Source organism: Lutra lutra, chromosome 5, assembly GCF_902655055.1.
Source record: "Lutra lutra chromosome 5, mLutLut1.2, whole genome shotgun sequence".
NCBI classification, from domain to species: Eukaryota; Metazoa; Chordata; class Mammalia; order Carnivora; family Mustelidae; genus Lutra; species Lutra lutra.
In genome coordinates this window covers 73,672,765-73,695,748 of record NC_062282.1, presented here as the reverse complement: position 1 = coordinate 73,695,748, position 22,984 = coordinate 73,672,765, and the positions used below count along the sequence as shown (strand labels likewise).

At 38.4% G+C, this 22,984-nt stretch overlaps 1 protein-coding gene across 5 annotated transcripts in view; it reads left to right on the top strand.

The window, feature by feature from the left end:
- CDKL3 (cyclin dependent kinase like 3) overlaps positions 1-22,984 on the top strand; it is a 123,192-nt gene that overhangs the window by 37,361 nt on the left and 62,847 nt on the right. For all 5 annotated transcript variants that reach the window (XM_047730806.1, XM_047730805.1, XM_047730804.1 and 2 more), the window contains exons 5-7: positions 3,967-4,079; positions 6,877-7,016; positions 20,528-20,616. In XM_047730806.1, the coding sequence (XP_047586762.1) occupies positions 3,967-4,079; positions 6,877-7,016; positions 20,528-20,616 (342 nt within the window). The remainder of the gene's footprint in view (positions 1-3,966; positions 4,080-6,876; positions 7,017-20,527; positions 20,617-22,984) is intronic.

The window sequence follows — 22,984 nt, the reverse complement described above, 5'->3', positions numbered from 1 at the left end:
TTAATCACTAAATAGTACTCCATTGTTTATTTGACATTTTGTTTATCCTTTTATCTAATGAAGGGCATTTTGCAGTTATGAATAAAGCTGCTGGAAACATTCATGTGCAGGTTTTTCGGTGGATATAAGTTCTTCATATAACTTCGTATAACTCATCTGGCTAAATATCAATTAGTGCAATAGTTTTTTTTAAGATTATTTATTTATTTATTTGAGAGAGAAAGAGACAGAGAGACAGATAGACAGTGGGGGGCGGGGGGCAAAGGGGCAGAGGGAGAGGAACGAACAGACAAGCAGACTCTACACTGAGTGCAGATCCTGACTAAGGGCTCAATCTCAGGATACTGACATCCTCACTCATGGATGACAGTTGCTCCAGTATCACTTTTTGAAAAGACCTTCGTTCTCTACTGAATTTTCTTTTTTTTTCTTTTTCAAAGTTTAGTTGAATATATTTTGTGAGTCTATTTCTCGACTCTATATTCTGTTCTCTTGATCTGTTTATTTTTTCAATAATACCATACTGTTTTGATTACTGTAGCTTTATAATATGTCTTGAAGTCAGTATCTTTCCTCTGACTTTGTTCTTCAACATTGTGTTGGCTATTCTGGGTCTATTGCTTTTCCATATTGTTAAAAACCAAAATTCAGCTGAGTAAAATTTAAAGATCTTAATACCTTTATTCAATGATTTGTGAATGAGATAGCATTCCATCTAGCAGACAGAAAGAGACACCGAGGGGCTGTACAAAATGGAAAGACTTATATAGGTAGAATGGGGCAGAACAAGGCAGTTACTAGTAAAGAGTAGATTGTTTGTGGTAAGGTCACCTTCCTTTAGGGGATAGCAGGGTTCTGTCAGGCAGGTTACCTCACTAGTGCTGACTATGTAAATCCAGATTGACTGGTTGAAGAGTCCACTTCTGGGAGAAGTTGAAATTAATTAAGTATTTTTAAGAAGATTTTGTTTATTCATTTATTTATTTTAGAGAGAGAAAGAGCACAAGCCAGGGGAGGGGCAGAGAGAGAAAGAGAGAGAGAATTTATTTTCTTTTAAAGAGCTTATTTATTTGAGAAAGAGAGAGCACATGAGCCGGAGGTGAAGCAGAGAATCTCAAGCAGACTCTGCTAAGCCAAGAGCTGGAAGCAGGGCTCCATCCCAGAACCCTGAGATCATGACCTGAGCCAAATTCAAGAGTTGGATGCTGGGGCGCCTGGGTGGCTCAGTGGGTTAAAGCCTCAGCCTTCGGCTCAGGTCATGATCCCAGGGTCCTGGGATCGAGTCCCACATCGGGCTTTCTGCTCAGCAGGGAGCCTGCTTCCTCCTCTCTCTGCCTGCCTCTCTGCCTACTTGTGACCTCTGTCTGTCAAATAAATAAATAAAATATTTTCTTAAAAAAAGTAAAATTTAAAAATCTTTAATACTTTACCATTTACACTTGTTTATCTTTTTTAAATTAATTAATTTACTTAAAGTAGACTCCATGCCTAATTTGAGGCTTAAACTCATAACCGTGAAATCCAGAGTCACATGCTCTACCAACTTTGTCAGCCAGGCACCCATATTTATTTACCTTGTATTATGAGTCACCCATAAATCTAACTTTTTGACACATAATCAGTTTTTTAAAGATAACGTATATCACTAGACTTCTAAAGATTTTATTTTCTTTAAGTAATCTCTACATCCAACATAGAGCTTGAACTTAACAACCCTGAGATCAAGAGTCAAATCCTCCACTGATTGAGTCACCCAGGCACCCACTAGGACCTTTTTTTTCTTTTCAGATTGATTTATTTATTTTAGGGAGGGGAGTGAGGGAATGAGGGGAGTAGGGAAAGAGAGAATGAGAATCTCAAGCAGACTCTGCACTGAGTGGGGAACCGAACATGGAGTTCATTCCCGAACCCTGAGATCACAACATTAGCCAAAACCAAGAGTCAGATGCTCAACTGACTAAGCCATTCAGGCATCCCCCCGCTGACTAGGAATTTTAAATAGATAAAAAGGAGCCAAAAAATCTCACATTCAGAAGAAATATAAATACTACAGTGAGCTGTATCCTTCACTGACCCAACTGATAAAAATTGTAAGGTTCAATAACTGCTATATTGATGAAACCATGGAAAATGAACACTCCTGTGTACCATCCTGGGAGTGTAAACCATACGACTTCTTCAAAGGGAAAATTGACAAAAGTGACCAAAATTAAAAATGTACCTACTTGGGGCGCCTGGGTGGCTCAATGGGTTAAAGCCTCTGCCTTCAGCTCAGGTCATGATCTCAGGGTCCTGGGATTGAGCCCCAAATCAGGCTCGCTGCTCCGCAGGGAGCCTGCTTCCCCATTTCTCTCTGCCTGCCTCTCTGCCTACTTGTGATCTGTCAAATAAGTAAATAAAATCTTTTTAAAAAAATGTACCTACTTTTGACCACTTTTGACCAAACAACTTTATTCCTAGGAATTTAACCAAAGATCTACTCACCCATGTGCACAAAGATAAATTATATGAGAATTCCAGAAGCATTGTTTGGGGTAGAAAAAAATTGGAAACAACCTAAACATCCTTCAATATGAAAACTGCTATGTAATATTTTATACATCCACATTATGAAATATTATTCAGCTATCAAAAAGAAGGAGGTATATGCTAATATAAATTGATCTCCAAGATGAACTCTCAAGCGAAAAAAGCAAAATTCACTGAAGAAATCCAAGAACATGTACATAAATGGAGAGATATTGTGTGTTCACAAAAAGGAAGACTCAATATTGTCAAAACATCAGCTCTTCCAACCTGATCTATAAATTGAATGCAATGCCAGTCAAAATCCAATTTGGATATCAACAAATTGATTCTAAAGTTTATATTGTTAAAAAAGAGACAACTGGCCCCAAATGGAGTCACTTGTGCTAAAGCCCACCTCACCAAACTAAGACTAGGGGCCCCTGGGTGGCTCAGTTCATTAAGTCTCCAACTCCTGATTTCGGCTTTGGTCATGATCTTTGGGTCATGAAATTGAGACCCGTGTCAGGCTCTGTGCTCACTGCAGAGTCTCCTTGTAATCCTCTCTCTCAGGGCGCCTGGGTGGCTCAGGTGGTTAAGCATCCAACTTTTTTTTTTTTTTTTTTAAAGATTTTATTTATTTGACAGAGATCGCAAGTAGGCAGAAAGGCAGGCAGAGAGAGAGGAGGAGGCAGGCTCCCTGCTGAGCAGAGAACCCGATGCGGGGCTCGATCCCAGGACCCTGAGATCATGACCTGAGCTGAAGGCAGAGGCTTTAACCACTGAGCCACCCAGGCGCCCCACAATTTTAGAATTATAGTTACTTTTCATCTGAACTACTACATGGCTTCTCATTTGATTTAAATATATTTAATATATTAATAAAATGTGGCAATGTTTAATATATATCCTAAAGTTGGCATATGATATTAAGATGAAAATTAATTAATGATACTGCCTAATCATTATTTTTTTCTTTGGCTGGAACATTATTTAAAAAAAATTTTAGAAGAGGGGCACCTGGGTGGCTCAGTGGGTTAAGCCTCTGCCTTCGGCTCAGGTCATGATCCCAGAGTCCTGGGATTAAGCCCCACATCGGGCTCTCTGCTCAGCGGAGAGCCTGCTTCTCCCTCTCTCTCTTCCTACTTCTGTCTACTTGTGATCTCTGTCTGTCAAATAAATAAAATCTTTAAAATAAAGAAAATCTTAAAAAAAATTTTTTTAGGAGAGATATTTTAGGGACACCTGGGTGACTCAGTTGGTTGGGCGTCTGCATTTGGTTCAGGTCTTGATCCCAAAGTCCTGGGATCAAGCTAATGTTGGGCTCCCTGCTCAGTGGGGAGTCTGCTTCTCCCTCTGCCCCTCACCCCACTCATGCTCTCTCTCAAATAAATAAAATCATAAAAAAGAGACATTTTATATATTTTTCCATAAAAAATGATTTATTCTTGTTTGTTTCAGACCTGTAGATATCTGGGCTTTGGGTTGTATGATCATTGAGATGGCCACTGGAAACCCCTATCTTCCTAGCAGCTCTGATTTGGATTTACTTCATAAAATTGTTTTAAAAGTAGGTGGGTACTACTGAAATACACTGTTAAATGCTTAAAGTAAATATTGCTTTATCAATTCTGCTTGATTTTCAAATTCAGTTTTTTCTTTAAATGAATGGGGAAGCTACTTTTTGATAGATGGCAGCAGGTGTATGCTTTGGGCTGTTAAGGAAGGTAGAAAATTCTTCTTTGTTTTTGTAAATAGCATTTTCTTTTTTCTTTTTTTTTTTTTTAGAAAATCAAAGGACATTCTTTTTTTTTTTTTAAGATTTTATTTATTTATTTGACAGAGAGAGATCACAAGCAGGCAGAGAGGCAGGTAGAGAGAGAGGAGGAAGCAGGCTCCCTGCCGAGCAGAGAGCCCGATGCGGGGCTCGATCCCAGGACCCTGAGATCATGACCTGAGCCGAAGGCAGCGGCTTAACCACTGAGCCACCCAGGCGCCCCAAATAGCATTTTCTTAGCCAGATTGCAAATAGCTAAGTCATTTGCTAATGGTTGATAGTAAGAAAAATGGTACAGTAGAAACCTACTTTCAATTTGTCTGAAAGTTGTTTTAAAATTTTGACTTGTAGGGGTGCCTGGGTGGTTCAATTTTTTCAACATCTGCCTTCTGCTGAGGTCATGGTCTCAGGGTCCTGGGATCAAGCTTGGCATGGGACTCCCTGCTTAGTGGGGAACCTGCTTCCCCCTCTCCCTCTGCCGTTCCCCCTGCTGTGGTCTCTCACTGTCTCTCTCTGTCAAATAAAAATATAAAATCCTAAAAAAAATTTTTTTTGGCATCTATATATTTTTGCATCTCTCTAAGAGGACTTTTAAATAATAGAGTTGAGGGGCACCTGGGTGGCTCAGTGGGTTAAAACCTCTGCCTTCAGCTCAGGTCATGGTCTCAGGGTCCTGGGATCGAGCCCCACGTTGGGCTCTCTGCTCAGCGGGGAGCCTGCTTCCCTTCCTCTCTCTCTCTGTCTGCCTCTCTGCCTACTTGTGATCTCTGTCTGTCAAATAAATAAATAAAAATCTTAAAAAAAAATAAATAATAAAGTTGATTTAGGTATCTTTTTGAAGCACTTAGAGATGGAAAGTTACTTATCGAGATAACTTTTTTTTAAACCACTGTAGATATCCAGGTAATTAAATAACTTATTCAAAAATACATTTGATGAGCGCTTATACTTTTTAAATGATCTGCTTTGAATGAATACGCAAACATCTTGATGGTTAGTTAGCCTTGCTCATGGAGTTTCAGTGATTTTTTAAAAATGTATTTCTTTTTTTATCATGTTGTATTAGTCACCATACAGTACATCATTAGTTTTTGATGTAGTGTTCCATGATTCATTGTTTGCATATAACACCCAGTGCTCCATGCAATCTGTGCCCTCCTTAATACCCATCACCAAGCCAACCCATTCCCCCACCTCCCTCCCCTCTAAAACCCTCAGTTTGTTTCTTGGAGTCCACAGTCTGTCATGGTTCGTCTCCCCCTCCTCTGATTTCCCTTCCTTCATTTTCTCCTTCCTTCTCCTAATGTCTTCCATGCTATTCTTTATGTTCCACAAGTAAGTGAAACCATATGATAGTTGATTTTCTCTGCTTGACTTATTTCACATAACTTAATCTCCTCCAGTCTCATCCAAGTTGATAAAAAAGTTGGATATTCATCCTTTCTGATGGCTGAGTAATAGTCCTTTGTGTCTATGGACCACATCTTCTTTATCCATTCGTCTGTTGAAGGACATCTCCGTTCTTTCCATGGTTAGGCTATTGTGGACATTGCTACTATGAACATGGGGTGCATATGGCCCTTCTTTTCACTAAATCTATATCTTTGGGGTAAATACCCAGTAGTGCAATTGCTGGGTATGATGCGCTTGAGGAGCTCCTTTTGTGGTAGAGAAGCTATACATAAACATGTAGTTACAGGATCATGAGGAAGGTACTGGAGCAACTATGAAAATCATGAAGTCTGGATAAATATTAACAACAGATACAGTTTGGAGTCTTAAAGCATCACCCTTTTTTGGTCACCTTTAATGTTCTGGTTTTGAGAGTAATGTTAGAAGATGTTAGAGATGATGGGATTAATTCTGTCATTTTACATATAAAGAAACTGAAGCATAGAAAGGGAAGATATTTGCCCAAGGCCACAGAAATAGTTATAACGAAACTGGCGCTGGAACTTAGCTCTCTCCACTCCTGTTTACTGTTCTTTTCATTCTACTGCTACTCTATAGCCTTGTTTCTTTGCAATATTTCTGTTTCTAAATAATTTAGATATTTTAGCTGTTTTGAGTAAGGCTTTGCTGATAACATTTGTTAGGCTATTTAGATACCCATATGGAAATATGTAAAGGTTTGCTTTTCCTGATAGCATTATATATTATGTCTTATATTTTGGGAAATGAAAATGAACCTGGTGGTTTTAAATTTTCTACTGCCTACATGCTATCAACAGATTACTGGGGAAACTTCCAATTTTTGTGCTATATTCAGATAGTTTCTTGTTCAACCTTAAAAAATTAAAAGAACATAATTGTTCTTCTTCTTTTTTAGTAATCTAATGCAGACCACACAGCAATTTGTTTATTTTATTATTTTTTAAGAATTTTATTTATTTTTTTGACAGAGAGAGACACAGTGAAAGAGGGAACACAAGCAGGGCGAGTGGGAGAGGAAGAAGCAGGCTTCCTGCTGAGCAGGAAGCCCAGAAGGCAGATGCTTAATGACTGAGCCCACACAGGCACCCCACAATTTGTTTATTTCGATTGTAGATTAATTTCTCTGTTTTCTTATATTCGTATTTTTTTTCTCTTTTCAGGCAACTTGACACCTCACTTACAGAATATCTTTTCCAAGAGTCCCATTTTTGCTGGGCTGGTCCTTCCTCAAGTTCAACACCCCAAAAATGCAAGGAAAAAATACCCAAAGTTAAATGGATTGTTGGCAGATATAGTTCATGTATGTTAAGAATTAAGAACTTATTTCTGGGAAATTTGCGTAAATTGTAATACAGTTTTAAGATATTACTTTAATGAAATTCTGAAAGGATTCATAATGTTATCTGTTAGAAGTTACTATCTTCCTGTCTTTACATCTTTAGTACAGAAAAATTAAAATTAATAGACTGTTAGAACTGAAAACTCCCTAGGATAATCCTGTCCATTATTTTTAGTTTATCCCAATTTTAACGATACTTAGGGGTAAACTGGAAAAATCAGAAGGATTTACCATGGACTGGATTTACCAGGACTTACCATGCTTATCACCACCTTTTAATAGTCAGTCTATCCAAGTTAGGGCTCTGTTCCTTGTACACTGGTATCCTGAGATATCTACTGGGCATTGACAACTGCAGTTTTAGTGTTGTTTGAAGGTATACTAATGCCAAAATTCACTTGGGGTTTGGAGAAAACAAAAGCGTTATACTAGAACATTTTCTAATTATTTTAAAATGTAAATTTCTTTTTAAACTAGGTAGTAAGTTTACCAATATATTTAGAGCAAAATTCAAAAAGTAAGAGAATTTACTGTGGAAAGTAAATCTGCTTCTATTTATTTTCTCTATCTAGTTAATTTCCTTTCCCAGGGTCAACTGAGGTATCTTATTTCTGATGTAAAGCCCTTTTAAAAAATGTAGTTACCTAAATTTCAAAGCAAGTATGGTGTAGTGTTTATAAGACGGGGCTCTGGAATCACATAGACTAAAACTCAGCTCTGTCACTAATTAGCTCTGTAACCTTGGGAAAGTCACTTAATCTTTGTGCCCAGTTTACTGGGCTATAAAGTAACGTTAATGGTCTTTATTTTTCTGGGGCTGGAAGATTAAATGAGGTAATGGTGAAAATGTTCTGAGCACAGGGCTTTGAATAAGTTGTCAACAAACGTGGTTAATTTTAATTGTTGCTGTTGTTACTTAGATAAACTTACTAAACATATGATATATAGCATCAAAAGAGTATTCTTAAAGGAATTCTTAACAGAAAAAATTATTTCACTGGTATCTGGAGAAAACTAGAGTTTATTAAGAATCAGATTCTTTGGAGCGCCTGGGTGGCTCAGTCCGTTGAGTGTCCCAACTCTTGATTTGTCTCAGGTCATGATCTCAGGATTGTGAGATTGAGCCCCATGGTGGGATCCACACTCAGCAAGGAGTCTGCTTAAGATTCTTTCTCTCGGGGCGCCTGGGTGGCTCAGTGGGTTAACCTCGGCCTTCAGCTCAGGTCATGATCCCAGGGTCCTGGGATGGGGCTCTCTCCTCAGCAGGGAGCCTGCTTCCCTTCCTCTCCCTCTGCCTGTCTCTCTGCCTAGTTGTGATCTCTGTCTTTCAAATAAATAAATAAAATCTTTAAAAAAAAAAAAGATTCTTTCTCTCAGGGGGCACCTGGATGGTTCGTCAGTTTAGGCATCTGCCTTTGACTTGGGTCATGATCTCAGGGTCCTGGGATCGAGTCCCTCATTGGGCTCTCTGTTCAGTGGGGAGTCTACTTCTCCATTTTACACTCCCTCTGTGCTCTCTCCCTCTCTTTCTCAAATGAATGAATGAATAAATAAATAAATACATAAATAGATTCTTTAAAAAAAAGAGAGATTCTCTCAAGATGCTTGCATAGCTCAGTTGGTTAAGCCTCTGACTCTTGGTTTCTGTTCAGATCGTGCTCTCATGGTCATGAGATTGAGCCCCACATTAGTCTCTGTGTTCAGTGCAAAGTCTGCTTAAGGTTCTCTTTTCCTCTCCCTCTCCCCTCCCACTCATGCTCACTCTCTTTCTAAAATAAATAAATAAATCTTTAAAAAAAGAATCAGGGGTGCTGGGTGGCTGAGTTGGTTGATCATCTGACTCTTGCTTTTGGTTCAGGTCATGATCTCGGGGTCTTGGGATTGAACCCCACAGTGGGCTCCCACTCAGAATGTAGTCTGCTTGTCCCTCTCCTACCCCCATTCTTGTTCTCTCTCTTTCTTTCTCTCAAAGAAGTAAATAAAATTTCTTTAAAAAAATAAAAGAATTAGATTTGTTTGCTACATTTTCCTTTGAATTTATTTTTTGTGTCATGGGTTTAATTATACAAGGACTACATAATGATTATAGAAAAAGTAGAGAATACATGATAAACAAAAAGAAGAAGTTAAGATTTTCCCAACTCCCAGATTCTGGGAAAAATTAGTGACATTTTGATTTATATACTTCTAGACTTTTGCCAACCAAATATGTGCATAGAAATTTATGCTTTTAAAAGATGACATACTTCACATAGTTTTGTGACCTGTTTGTTATGTAACCCTGACAGTAAATATGGAACCACATCATATTTTTCAATGGTTACATAGTATTTCATTGTAAGATTGTTCTATAGTTTAACTGATCTTACAATTTTGAATATTTGTTTTCAGGTTTTCTCCCTCTTGGTAGATATGATTTTGTGAACATCTTTTAAAATGTCTTTTTGAACTTGCTTTATTATTTGTTTAGGATAAATTCCTAGAATTGTGATTAGTGGGCCACAGGGTTTATACTTTTTCAGAATTTTTAATATATTTTGCTATTTTTCCCTCCAGAAAGGTTTCACTGATTTATACTCCAGTACTTTCAAGTAGCACTGGATATAAAGTCCCACTCTCAATCTAGCAATGGATATTATAGTTTTTAAAATATTTGCCAATTTTTTTTTAGTAATCTCTATACCGTATGTGGAACTCAAACTCATGGCCCCAAGATCAAGAGTTATCATGTTCTACCAACTGAACCAACCAGGCACCCCAAAATATTTGCCAATTTAGTAAGTTTAAAATACCATCTTTTTTTTAGTTGCGCTTATATCATCACAGGAAAGGTTGAACATTTTACTAATACTAATTGACCATTTGTATTTCTTGTTTTAAGAATCATTAAACTAGGGGCGCCTGGGTGGCTCAGTGGGTTAAAACCTCTGCCTTCGGCTCAGGTCATGATCCCAGGGTCCTGGAATAGAGCCCCGCATCGGGCTCTCTGCTCATCAGGGAGCCTGCTTCCTCCTCTCTCTCTCTGCCTGCCTCTCTGCCTACTTGTGATCTCCATCTGTCAAATAAATAAATAAAATCTTAAAAAAAATCATTAAACTATTTGTCAATTGGACTAACCTTTTCCCACATAGATTTGTAAAATAATAGGCATATTAGTCTTTTGTCATATATGTTGTAAATATTATCTTCAACTTGAGTAATCCAGTGACTTGGAGTGCCACATTTATCATAGGCAAAATGCTTACGTGTGCTTGGGTTTGTTTCTATTTCATTGATTTCTTTTTTTTTTTTAAAGATTTTATTTATTTATTTGACAGAGAGAAATCACAAGTAAGCAGAGAGGCAGGCAGAGAGAGAGGAGGAAGCAGGCTCCCCGCTGAGCAGAAAGCCCGATGCGGGGCTCGAACCCAGGACCTGGGATCATGACCCGAGCCGAAGGCAGCGGCCTTAACCCACTGAGCCACCCAGGCGCCCCTCATTGATTTCTTTTTTAATTCTAGTATAAATACCAGTTTGATTGATTATTGTGACTTTAAAATCCATCTTAATATCTGGGTCAGAGCTTATATCATTTTCTAGGTTTAAATTTCCTAAACTTTATCATGATGTAATTATGTATAGTAAACTAAACATACTTAAAATGCATAATTTGATGAGTTTTGATAGATTTTTATACCTATAAAACCACCACCACAATCAAGATATCTATCATTTCCATCAAACTCTAAAATGTCCTCTTATCCTTTTTCAATCCTCTTATGACTCCATTTCTGTTCCCAGACAACCTCTGAGTTGCTTTCTATCACTATAGATTAGTTTACATTTTCTAGGATATATATATGGAATTACATAGTATATACTCTTTGATTCAGCATTAAGGTTTAGAGATTCATTCATGTTTTTGTGGGTATCAGTAGCTGATTCCTTTTTATTACTGAGTAGGACTCCATTATAAGGATATACAACTGTTTTTAGTCTATTCCCCTGTTTTGGGTTGTTTCCTATTTTTGGCTGTTACAAGCAAAATTAATAGGAATGTTCATGTACAAGTCTTTGTAGATGTATATTTTTATTCTTCTGAGTAAATACCTAAGAGTGGAATGGTGGGTTTAAAGTATGTGTATGTTTAATTTTTAAAGAAACTGCCTGTCTGTTTCTCAAAGTATAGTATCTTATATTTTCCAAACTAAGGCATGTATTTAAATTTTCTAGTTATATTATTCAAAGAAGGACTAATTTATCTGCCTATAGTAGGCTATGACTTGGGCAGAATTTTTAACATTTTTTTTTGAATTTATAACATTTTAAAAAAGATTTTACTTATTTATTTTTCCGAGAAAGAGAGACACCATGAGTGTGTTGGGGGGGGGAGGGGCAGAGGGAGAAGCAGGCTCCCCACTGAGCAGGGAGCCCAATGTGGGACTCAATCCCAGAACTCTGGGAACATGACCTGAGCTGACAGCAGACTCTTTTTTTTTTTTTTTTTTAAGATTTTATTTATTTATTTGTCAGGGACAGAGGGAGAGAGAGTGAGCGAGCACAGGCAGAGAGAGAGAGGCAGGCAGAGGCAGAGGGAGAAGCAGGCTCCCTGCTGAGCAAGGAGCGCGATGTGGGACTCCATCCCAGGACGCTGGGATCATGACCTGAGCCGAAGGCAGCCGCTTAACCAACTGAGCCACCCAGGCGTCCCTGAAAGCAGACTCTTAACCAACTGAGACACCCAGGCACTCCAATATGTACTTAACTAAGTTTTATTGATGGATTATTATCATATTCTAAAATAAACACATATTGTTAGCTAGTTGCAGTTTTAAGGGTCTGGGTATTCTCCCATCATAAAATAGATAATGAACTCAATTTTGCTTTGTGAGTCAATATATTTTTATTGTGATAAAAAAACACATAACATTGGGGCGCCTGGGTGGCTCAGTGGGTTGAGCCTCTGCCTTCAGCTCAGGTCATGATCTCAGGGTCCTGGGATCGAGCCCCGCATCCAGCTCTCTGCTTCCCTCCTCTCTCTGCTTCCCTCCTGTTTCCCTCCTCTCTCTGTCTGCCTCTCTGCCTACTTGTGATCTCTGTCAAATAAATAAATAAAATCTTTAAAAAACAAAAAACAAAACAAACAAAAAAAACATGTAACATGAAATCTACCCTCTTACCAAATTTCAAAATGTGTAGAACAGTACCGTCAGCTCTATTCATATTGTTGTATAGCAGATCTTTACAACTTTTTTCATGAATCAATTTAAACATAAAAATTTTGAAATAAACAAAAATGTAACATTATATTCAATTACCTTGAATTTTCTGGATTTTAATTCTACTCTTCTGTTTGTTTGATCTAGACAAATTACTTGATTTCTCTGGGGCTCAGTCTCCTTATCTGTACAATGGGGATAATAATAATAATACCTACCTGTAGGGTTGTTGTTGGCATCAAGTTATAAGAAAAAGCCAGGTAGAGTATTGTGTGGCACACAGTAAACATCAATAAAAGTTACCAATTATTATTATGTTTTGCTTCTTCTTTTCTTTTTTTTTTTTTTAAAGAATTTTTTTAAATTTATTTGACAGACAGATCACAAGTAGGCAGAGAGGCAGGCAGAGAGAGACAGGAGGAGGCAGGCTCCCTGCTGAGCAGAGAGCCTGATGCGGGACTCGATTCCAGGACCCTGAGATCATGACCTGAGCCGAAAGCAGAGGCTTTAACCACTGAGCCAGGTGCCCTATGTTTTGCTTTTTCTTATGTTTTGCCCTATGTTTTGCTTTTTCTTATGTTTTGCCTTCTTCTAAAGGAATAAATGAAAACTATAAGGCAAATGGCTTTTATTCAAATTCTATATTTAATATTTTGGTTAAAAATATCTTCTATTTACAACTAGTTATTTGATTATATATAAATTTATGATGTTCAACTTATTTTGAGAACTCTTCCTTCCATCATCGGTTTTGTTTTGTGGGGTTTTTGTTTGTTTGTTTGTTTCTCTAATTCAGTTGAATGTTCCCAAGATAGGGAAACAAAAAAAGAGCTGTTCTCAGAGTGGATTATTGAAAGATTTGGGGGCTTGAATGTTTGTGAAGTTCTATTATGCCATAAAAAAAGCAATGGAGGTACGCCTGGGTGGCTCAGTTCTTTAAGCGGCTGGCTACCTTTGGCTCAGGTCATGATCCCAGGGTCCTGGAATCAAGTCCCGCATCTGGCTCCTGGCTCAGCAGAAAGTCTGCTTCTCCCTCTTACTTTGCCTGCTGCTCTCTCTGCTTGTGTTCTCTCTCTCTCTCTCTTGAAAATGAATAAATAAAATCTTTAAAAAAAAGAAAAAGAAAAAGCAATGGATTAGGATTCAGACAATATGAGTTAATAATATAGTAAATCACTGTTCTTCTAGTTCGGTAAAATGGAAATAATAATCCATGAACTTTCCACCTTACAGTGCTGATAAGAGGATCAAAATGAACTAATTAATTTCTGCTACTTCCAGCAGAACAGACTGACTTCTGTTTTGGCCAGAATCCTAGAACATATAGCCTATATTAATGCTTTGCAAGTACAAATTTCTTAGGGAAGTAAATGGTCAGAACTCATTGTCAGAAATTCCTAAGCTCTAAATCCATCTTTTCTTTTTTTTTTTTTTAAATTTTTTTATTTTTTTCAGCATAGCAGTATTCATTATTTTTGCACCACACCCAGTGCTCCATGCAATCCGTGCCCTCTACAATACCCACCACCTGGTGCCCCCAACCTCCCACCCCCCACCCCTTCAAAATTCTCAGATCGTTTTTCAGAGTCCATAGTCTCTCATGGTTCACCTCCCCTTCCAATTTCCCTCAACTCCCTTCTCCTCTCCATCTCCCCTTGTCCTCCATGCTATTTGTTATGTTCCACAAATAAGTGAAACCATATGATAATTGACTCTCTCTGCTTGACTTATTTCACTCAGCATAATCTCTTCCAGTCCCGTCCATGTTGCTACAAAACTTAGGGATTCATCCTTTCTTTCTTTTTTTTTCTTTTTTCTTTTTTTTTTTTTTACAGCTTTATAAACATATATTTTTATCCCCAGGGGTACAGGTCTGCGAATCGCCAGGTTTACACACTTCACAACACTCACCATAGCACATACCCTCCTCGATATCCATAACCCCACCCCCTCTCCCAACCCCCTCCCCCCATCAACCCTCAGTTTGTTTTGTGAGATTAAGAGTCACTTATGGTTTGTCTCCCTCCCAATCCCATCTTGTTTCATTTACTCTTCTCCTACCCCCTCGACCCCCCATGTTGCATCTCCTCTCCCTCATATCAGGGAGATCATATGATAGTTGTCTTTCTCCGATTGACTTATTTCGCTAAGCATGATACCCTCTAGTTCCATCCAAGTCGTTGCAAATGGCAAGATTTCATTTCTTTTGATGGCTGCATAGTATTCCATTGTGTATATATACCACATCTTCTTTATCCATTCGTCTGTAGATGGACATCTAGGTTCTTTCCATAGTTTGGCTATTGTAGACATTGCTGCTATAAACATTCGGGTGCATGTGCCCCTTCGGATCACTACGTTTGTATCTTTAGGGTAAATACCCAGCAGTGCAATTGCAGGGTCATAGGGTAGTTCTATTTTCAACATTTTGAGGAACCTCCATGCTGTTTTCCAGAGTGGTTGCACCAGCTTGCATTCCCACCAACAGTGTAGGAGGGTTCCCCTTTCTCCGCATCCTCGCCAGCATCTGTCATTTCCTGACTTGTTAATTTTAGCCATTCTGACTGGTGTGAGGTGATATCTCATGGTGGTTTTGATTTGTATTTCCCTGATGCCGAGTGATATGGAGCACTTTTTCATGTGTCTGTTGGCCATCTGGATGTCTTCTTTGCAGAAATGTCTGTTCATGTCTTCTGCCCATTTCTTGATTGGATTATTTGTTCTTTAGGTGTTGAGTTTGCTAAGTTCTTTATAGATTTTGGACACTAGCCCTTTATCTGATATGTCATTTGCAAATATCTTCTCCCATTCTGTCAGTTGTCTTTTGTTTTTTTTAACTGTTTCCTTTGCTGTGCAAAAGCTTTTGATCTTGATAAAATCCCAAAAGTTCATTTTTGCCCTTGCTTCCCTTGCCTTTGGTGATGTTCCTAGGAAGATGTTGCTGCGGCTGACGTCGAAGAGGTTGCTGCCTGTGTTCTCCTCGAGGATTTTGATGGATTCCTTTCTCACATTGAGATCCTTCATCCATTTTGAGTCTATTTTCGTGTGTGGTGTAAGGAAATGATCCAATTTCATTTTTCTGCATGTGGCTGTCCAATTTTCCCAACACCATTTATTGAAGAGGCTGTCTTTGTTCCATTGGACATTCTTTCCTGCTTTGTCGAAGATGAGTTGACCATAGGGTTGAGGGTCCATTTCTGGGCTCTCTATTCTGTTCCATTGATCTATGTGTCTGTTTTTGTGCCAGTACCATGCTGTCTTGATGATGACAGCTTTGTAATAGGGCTTGAAGTCTGGAATTGTGATGCCACCAACTTTGGCTTTCTTTTTCAATATTCCTTTGGCTATTCGAGGTCTTTTCTGGTTCCATATAAATTTTAGGATTATTTGTTCCATTTCTTTGAAAAAAATGGATGGTACTTTGATAGGAATTGCATTAAATGTGTAGATTGCTTTAGGTAGCATAGACATTTTCACAATATTTATTCTTCCAATCCAGGAGCATGGAACATTTTTCCATTTCTTTGTGTCTTCCTCAATTTCTTTCATGAGTACTTTATAGTTTTCTGAGTATAGATTCTTACTCTCTTTGGTTAGGTTTATTCCTAGGTATCTTATAGTTTTGGGTGCAATTGTAAATGGGATGGACTCCTTAATTTCTCTTTCTTCTGTCTTGTTGTTGGTGTAGAGAAATGCAACTGATTTCTGTGCATTGATTTTATATCCTGACACTTTACTGAATTCCTGTACAAGTTCTAGCAGTTTTGGAGTGGAGTCTTTTGGGTTTTCCACATAGAGTATCATATCATCTGCGAAGAGTGATAGTTTGACTTTTTCTTTGCCGATTTGGATGCCTTTAATTTCCTTTTGTTGTCTGATTGCTGAGGCTAGGACTTCTAGTACTATGTTGAATAGCAGTGGTGATAACGGACATCCCTGCCGTGTTCCTGACCTTAGCGGAAAAGCTTTCAGTTTTTCTCCATTGAGAATGATATTTGTGGTGGGTTTTTCATAGATGGCTTTGATAATATTGAGGTATGTGCCGTCTATCCCTACACTTTGAAGAGTTTTGATCAGGAAGGGATGCTGTACTTTGTCAAATGCTTTTTCAGCATCTATGGAGAGTATCATATGGTTCTTGTTCTTTCTTTTATTAATGTGTTGTATCACATTGATTGATTTGCGGATGTTGAACCAGCCTTGCAGCCCTGGAATAAATCCCACTTGGTCGTGGTGAATAATCCTTTTAACGTACTGTTGAATCCTATTGGCTAGTATTTTGGTGAGAATTTTTGCATCTGTGTTCATCAAGGATATTGGTCTGTAGTTCTCTTTTTTGTTGGGATCCTTGTCTGGTTTTGGGATCAAGGTGATGCTGGCCTCATAAAATGAGTTTGGAAGTTTTCCTTCTATTGCTATTTTTTGGAACAGTTTCAGGAGAATAGGAATTAGTTCTTCTTTAAATGTTTGGTAGAATTCCCCCGGGAAGCCATCTGGCCCTGGGCTTTTGTTTGTTTGGAGATTTTTGATGACTGTTTCAATCTCCTTACTGGTTATGGGTCTGTTCAGGCTTTCTATTTCTTCCTGGTTCAGTTGTGGTAGTTTATATGTCTCTGGGAATGCATCCATTTCTTCCAGATTGTCAAATTTGTTGGCGTAGAGTTGCTCATAGTATGTTCTTATAATTGTCTGTATTTCTTTGGTGTTCGTTGTGATCTCTCCTCTTTCATTCATGATTTTATTTATTTGGGTCCTCTCTCTTTTCTTTTTGATAAGTCTGGCCAGGGGTTTATCAATCTTATTAATTCTTTCAAAGAACCAGCTCCTAGTTTCGTTGATTTGTTCTATTGTTTTTTTGGTTTCTAATTCATTGATTTCTGCTCTGATCTTTATGATTTCTCTTCTCCTGCTGGGTTTAGGGTTTCTTTCTTGTTCTTTCTCCAGCTCCTTTAGGTGTAGGGTTAGGTTGTGTACCTGAGACCTTTCTTGTTTCTTGAGAAAGGCTTGTACCGCTATATATTTTCCTCTCAGGACTGCCTTTGTTGTGTCCCACAGATTCTGAACTGTTGTGTTTTCATTATCATTTGTTTCCATAAATTTTTTCAATTCTTCTTTGATTTCCTGGTTGACCCATTCATTCTTTAGAAGGATGCTGTTTAGTCTCCATGTATTTGGGTTCTTTCCAAATTTCCTCTTGTTATTGAGTTCTAGCTTTAGAGCATTGTGGTCTGAAAATATGCAGGGAATGATCCCAATCTTTTGATACCGGTTGAGACTTGATTTAGGACCAAGAATGTGATCTATTCTGGAGAATGTTCCATGTGCACTAGAGAAGAATGTGTATTCTGTTGCTTTGGGATGAAATGTTCTGAATATATCTGTGATGTCCATCTGGTCTAGTGTGTCATTTAAGGCCTTGATTTCCTTGTTGATCTTTTGCTTGGATGATCTGTCCATTTCAGTGAGGGGAGTGTTAAAGTCCCCTACTATTATTGTATTCTTGTCGATGTGTTTCTTTGATTTTGTTATTAATTCGTTTATATAGTTGGCTGCTCCCACGTTAGGGGCATAGATATTTAAAATTGTTAGATCTTCTTGTTGGACAGTTCCTTTGAGTATGATATAGTGTCCTTCCTCATCTCTTATTATAATCTTTGGCTTAAAATCTAATTGATCTGATATAAGGATTGCCACTCCTGCTTTCTTCTGATGTCCATTAGCATGGTAAATTCTTTTCCACCCCCTCACTTTAAACCTGGAGGTGTCTTCGGGTGTAAGATGAGTTTCTTGTAGGCAACATATAGATGGTTTTTGTTTTTTTATCCATTCTAATACCCTGTGTCTTTTGATTGGGGCATTTAGCCCATTAACATTCAGGGTAAGTATTGAGAGATATGAATTTAGTGCCATTGTATTGCCTGTAAGGTGACTGTTATTGTATATTGTCTCTGTTTCTTTCTGATCTACTACTTTGAGGGTCTCTCTTTGCTTAGAGGACCCCTTTCAATATTTCCTGTAGAGCTGGTTTGGTATTTGCAAATTCTTTCAGTTTTTGTTTGTCCTGGAAGCTTTTAATCTCTCCATCTATTTTCAATGATAGCTTAGCTGGATATAGTATTCTTGGCTGCATGTTTTTCTCATTTAGTACTCTGAATATATCATGCCAGTTCTTTCTGGCCTGCCAGGTCTCTGTGGATAAGTCTGCTGCCAATCTAATATTTTTACCATTGTACGTTACAGACTTCTTTTCCCGGGCTGCTTTCAGGATCTTTTCTTTGTCACTAAGACTTGTCAATTTTACTATTAGGTGACGGGGTGTAGACCTATTCTTATTGATTTTGAGGGGGGTTCTCTGAACCTCCTGGATTTTGATGCTTGTTCCCTTTGCCATATTGGGGAAATTCTCTCCAATAATTCTCTCCAATATACCTTCTGCTCCCCTCTCTGTTTCCTCTTCTTCTGGAATCCCAATTATTCTAATGTTGTTTCGTCTTATGGTGTCACTTATCTCTCGAATTCTCCCCTCGTGGTCTAGTAGCTGTTTGTCCCTCTTTTGCTCAGCTTCTTTATTCTCTGTCATTTGGTCTTCTATATCGGTAATTCTTTCTTCTGCCTCATTTATCCTAGCAGTGAGAGCCTCCATTTTTGATTGCACCTCATTAATAGCTTTTTTGATTTCAACTTGGTTAGATTTTAGTTCTTTTATTTCTCCAGAAAGGGCTTTTATATCTCCCGAGAGGGTTGCTTTAATATCTTCCATGCCTTTTTCAAGCCCGGCTAGAACCTTGAGAATCATCATTCTGAACTCTATATCTGACATATTACCAATGTCTGTATTGATTAGGTCCCTAGCCTTTGGTACTGCCTCTTGTTCTTTTTTTTGTTGTGAATTTTTCCGCCTTGTCATTTTGTCCAGATAAGAGTTTATGAAGGAGCAAGTAAAATACTAAAAGGGTGGCAACAACCCCAGGAAAATATGCTTTAGCCAAATCAGAAGAGATCCCGAATTGTGAGGGGGGAGAAAGGGAATAAAAAGGGGTTCAGAAAGAAAGAAAAAAAAAACTATTAAAAAAAAGAAAGCCGATAAAGAAAAAATATAAAAAGAGGAAAAAATATATATATATTAGATAAACTATTTAAAAAACGTTAAAAAAAGAAAACGGTAAAAGTTAAAAAAAAATTTAGTAGAAGAAGAGAAAAAGAAAAAAAAATTGAAAAAGAAAAAAAAATTAAATTAACTGCAAGGCTAAAAAATCATGGGGAGAAAGCCATGAGTTCCGTGCTTTGCTTTCTTCTCCTCTGGAATTCCGCCGTTCTCCTTGGTAGGTGAACTTGGTCCTGGCTGGGTTTCCCATAGATCTTCTGGGGGAGGGGCCCGTTGTAGTGATTCTCAAGCGTCTTTGCCCCAGGCGGAGTTGCACCGCCCTTACCCGGGGCCGCGCTGAGTCATCCGCTCGGGTTAGCTTTCGGGAGCTTTTGTTCCCTGAGCGCTTTCCGTAGAGTCCGGAGGACGGGAATAAAGATGGCGGCCTCCCGGTCTCCGGCCCGGAGCAGCCGAGAGCCCGGGGCCCCACTTCTCAGTGCGCCCTCAGAGAACAGCGCCAAATGACTCCCGTCACCCTGGCCTCCGGCCGTGCTCCGAGCTGACCGAGCCTGCGACCGGTTCAAGGCAACCCTGAGCTGAGAGTCACTCCTCGGCTCTGTCTCTGCAGCCGGCTTCCCCGTTCTAATACCGGTAAGCTCTGCGACACTGAGACACCCCCGATCCTTCTGCCACCCTGCGGGACCTGAGGCCACGCTTACCCCGCCTGGGCTTCACCCCAGTTAAGCCTCTGGAGCGATGTCCCTCATCGGAACAGACTTTTAAAAGTCCTGATTTTGCTCCGTTGCTCCGCCGCTCGCCGGGAGCCGGCCCCTCCCCCCGCGGTCTATCTTCCCGTCGCTTTGGATTCACTTCTCCGCCAGTCCTACCTTGCAGAAAGTGGTTGATTTTCTGTTTCTGGAATTGCTGTTCTTCTTCTCTTCAATCTCCCATTGGATTTGTAGGTGTTTGCAATCTTTAGATAAGCTATTTAGCTGATCTCCCGCTACCCGAAGTAGTCTCAGCCTGCTACTTCTCCGCCATCTTGACTCCTCCCTAAATCCATCTTTTCAAGAACGGTTTTAGTTCCAGGTAATTATTTACTTCTACATATGTCAAATAAATTTAATTTTTACCTTAGAGAGCTCTGTTAAGACCTTACTTAATGTTAGAATCTTTTTTTCATTTTTTAGGCTTGTTTACAAATTGATCCTGCTGAAAGGACATCATCTACTGATCTTTTGCATCATGAGTACTTTACTAGAGATGGATTTATTGAAAAGTAAGCATGTTGAGTGAGTGTGGACTTCTTAGTGTTTTATATTAGGGAATTTACTAGCATGAGAATTGCTACATAGGTTAATGTTACACACACAAAAATTCAATTTAACAAAGACTTAGTTCCTTTATTAACAAGGTCTATGGTAGACTTACAGGTGTCATGAAGAAAATTCTACCCATAAAAATAATTGTAGTTAACATTCATTACAGTTATGATGTCCTAGGCAGTGTGCTAAGCTCTTTATACATATTTTCAATGGTAATCATAGGCCTGCAGATAGTAAATAAACAATCAGTACTTTTTAGCTTTATTCCCATTTGTACCTTTGACTCAGAATAGTCTGTTTTTTCCTCTTCTGGTAGCATCTCTGACCTATATGTTACAATTGGCATTTATTTCCCAAATGATTTTTTTTCCTCTGCTTTATTTACTTTCTGTTATAGTGTTTGTTGTCATATTCTCCCTACCAAAGTGGAAGTTCCCTGAAGAGAGGGAACATGCCTTTAGCCCTTCTGTATAATGGCAATGTAGATTTATAAGTCAGCTGTATTTCTTTTTTTTTTTTATTATTTTTTATTTAAATTCAACTTAGTTAACATACAGTGTATTATTAGTTTCAGGGGTAGAGTTTAGTGATTCATCAGTTGCGTATAACACCCAGGGCCCATTCCATCCCATGTCCTCCTTATTGCCCATCACCCAGTTACCCCATCCCCCCACTTCCCTTCTAGCAACCCTCAGTTTGTTTCCTATAGTTTCCTATAGTTAGGAGTCTCTTATAGTTTGCCTCCTTCTCTGTTTTCATTTTATTTTGTATTATCTTTTTCTTCCCTTCCCCTATGTTCTTCTGTTTTGTTTCTTAAATTCCACATATGAGTGAAATCATACAGTATTTGTCTTTCTCTGACTGACATTCCACTCAGCATAATACCCTCTTGTTCCATCCATGTCATTGCAAATGGCAAGATTTCATTCTTTTCGATGACTGAATAATAGTCCATAGTGTATATATACCAGAACCTCTTTATCCACTCATTTGTCGATGGACATCTAGGCTTTTTCCATATTTTGGCTAGAATCAGCAGTGTTTCTAAAACAAACAAACAAACAAAACCTCAGCATTTTCTATTTGGGCTTTGAAAGAAACAGAAATTCTTTTTCTTTAATTACAGAGTCATTCAGTTAGCCTTTGGATGTGAGGTCAGAAAAGATGAATGTCACTTTAAAATGTGATGGACTTAAGGTTAGGCATGTTAAAGTCCAGGAATAGCCATTGAAGATAGACTGAACTAGAAAAAGGTGAAAAAAAAAATACTTTAGAGTACTTAGAACTTTAAGCATTTTAAGAATTTTAATATAGGGGTGCCTGGGTGACTCAGTCATTAAGCATTGGCCTTCAGCTCAGGTCATGATCCCAGGGTCCTGGGATCGAGCCCTGCATCAGGCTCCCAGCTCAGTGGGAAGCCTGCTTCTCCCTCTCCCACTCCCCCTGCTTGTGATCCCTCTCTAGCTGTGTCTCTCTTTATCAAATAAATAAATAAATAAAATCTTTAAAAAAAAGAATTTTAATATAGAACAAAACAAGAATTTTGATATAAAACAAAAAAATGAGAAGAAGATATATTCAAAATGCCATTGACGAAGAGAGCGCCCATTACTGAATTTAAAAGTTGCTCATATCAGTTCTACATAGACTACATTGATTTCTCTTTGGTTCTTAGATGCTAAGATTTTAGTATGATGGGTGAAAATTCTTGAATTCCAATGATAGAATCCTCGGAAAATGTTTGGGGAAGTCCCTTTCCTTTGATAAGAGGCCTCTCCCTTTCCCAGAACCTTTGCAGTACAAGGGCGTTTTGACAGAAGTATGACATGTTCTTATTCAGCTAAATGAATCACACTGGTGGTTTTCTTCATCTCTTCACACTACACTTTTCTAGACATGTGTCTTGCACAGCTTTGGCAAGATTGGGCTAAACTGGGGAAGAATTCACTCATGGAATGATATTTTAAAATTTCCACAAACTAAGGGATACCTGGCTGTCTCAGTCAGTATAGCACATGACTCTTGATCTTGGGGTGGTGAGTTTGAACCCCATACTCGGTGTGCAGCTTAATGAAAATTAAATTAAATTAAATTAAATTAAATTTCCCCAAGCTGATGATTATAGTTGCTTCAGGGAGGGGAACTGTGTAACTCAGGGCAGGCTAAGAAGGAGACTTTTCAATATAGCCTTCTGAATTTTGAGCCATATGAATGGATTTTCTAATAAAAAATAGGTAACTTACAAATTCAAACCACAACCAAAACAATCTCCCTTCAATATTAATATATTCTGTTAAATTTTTGTACTAAAAATATTTCTCT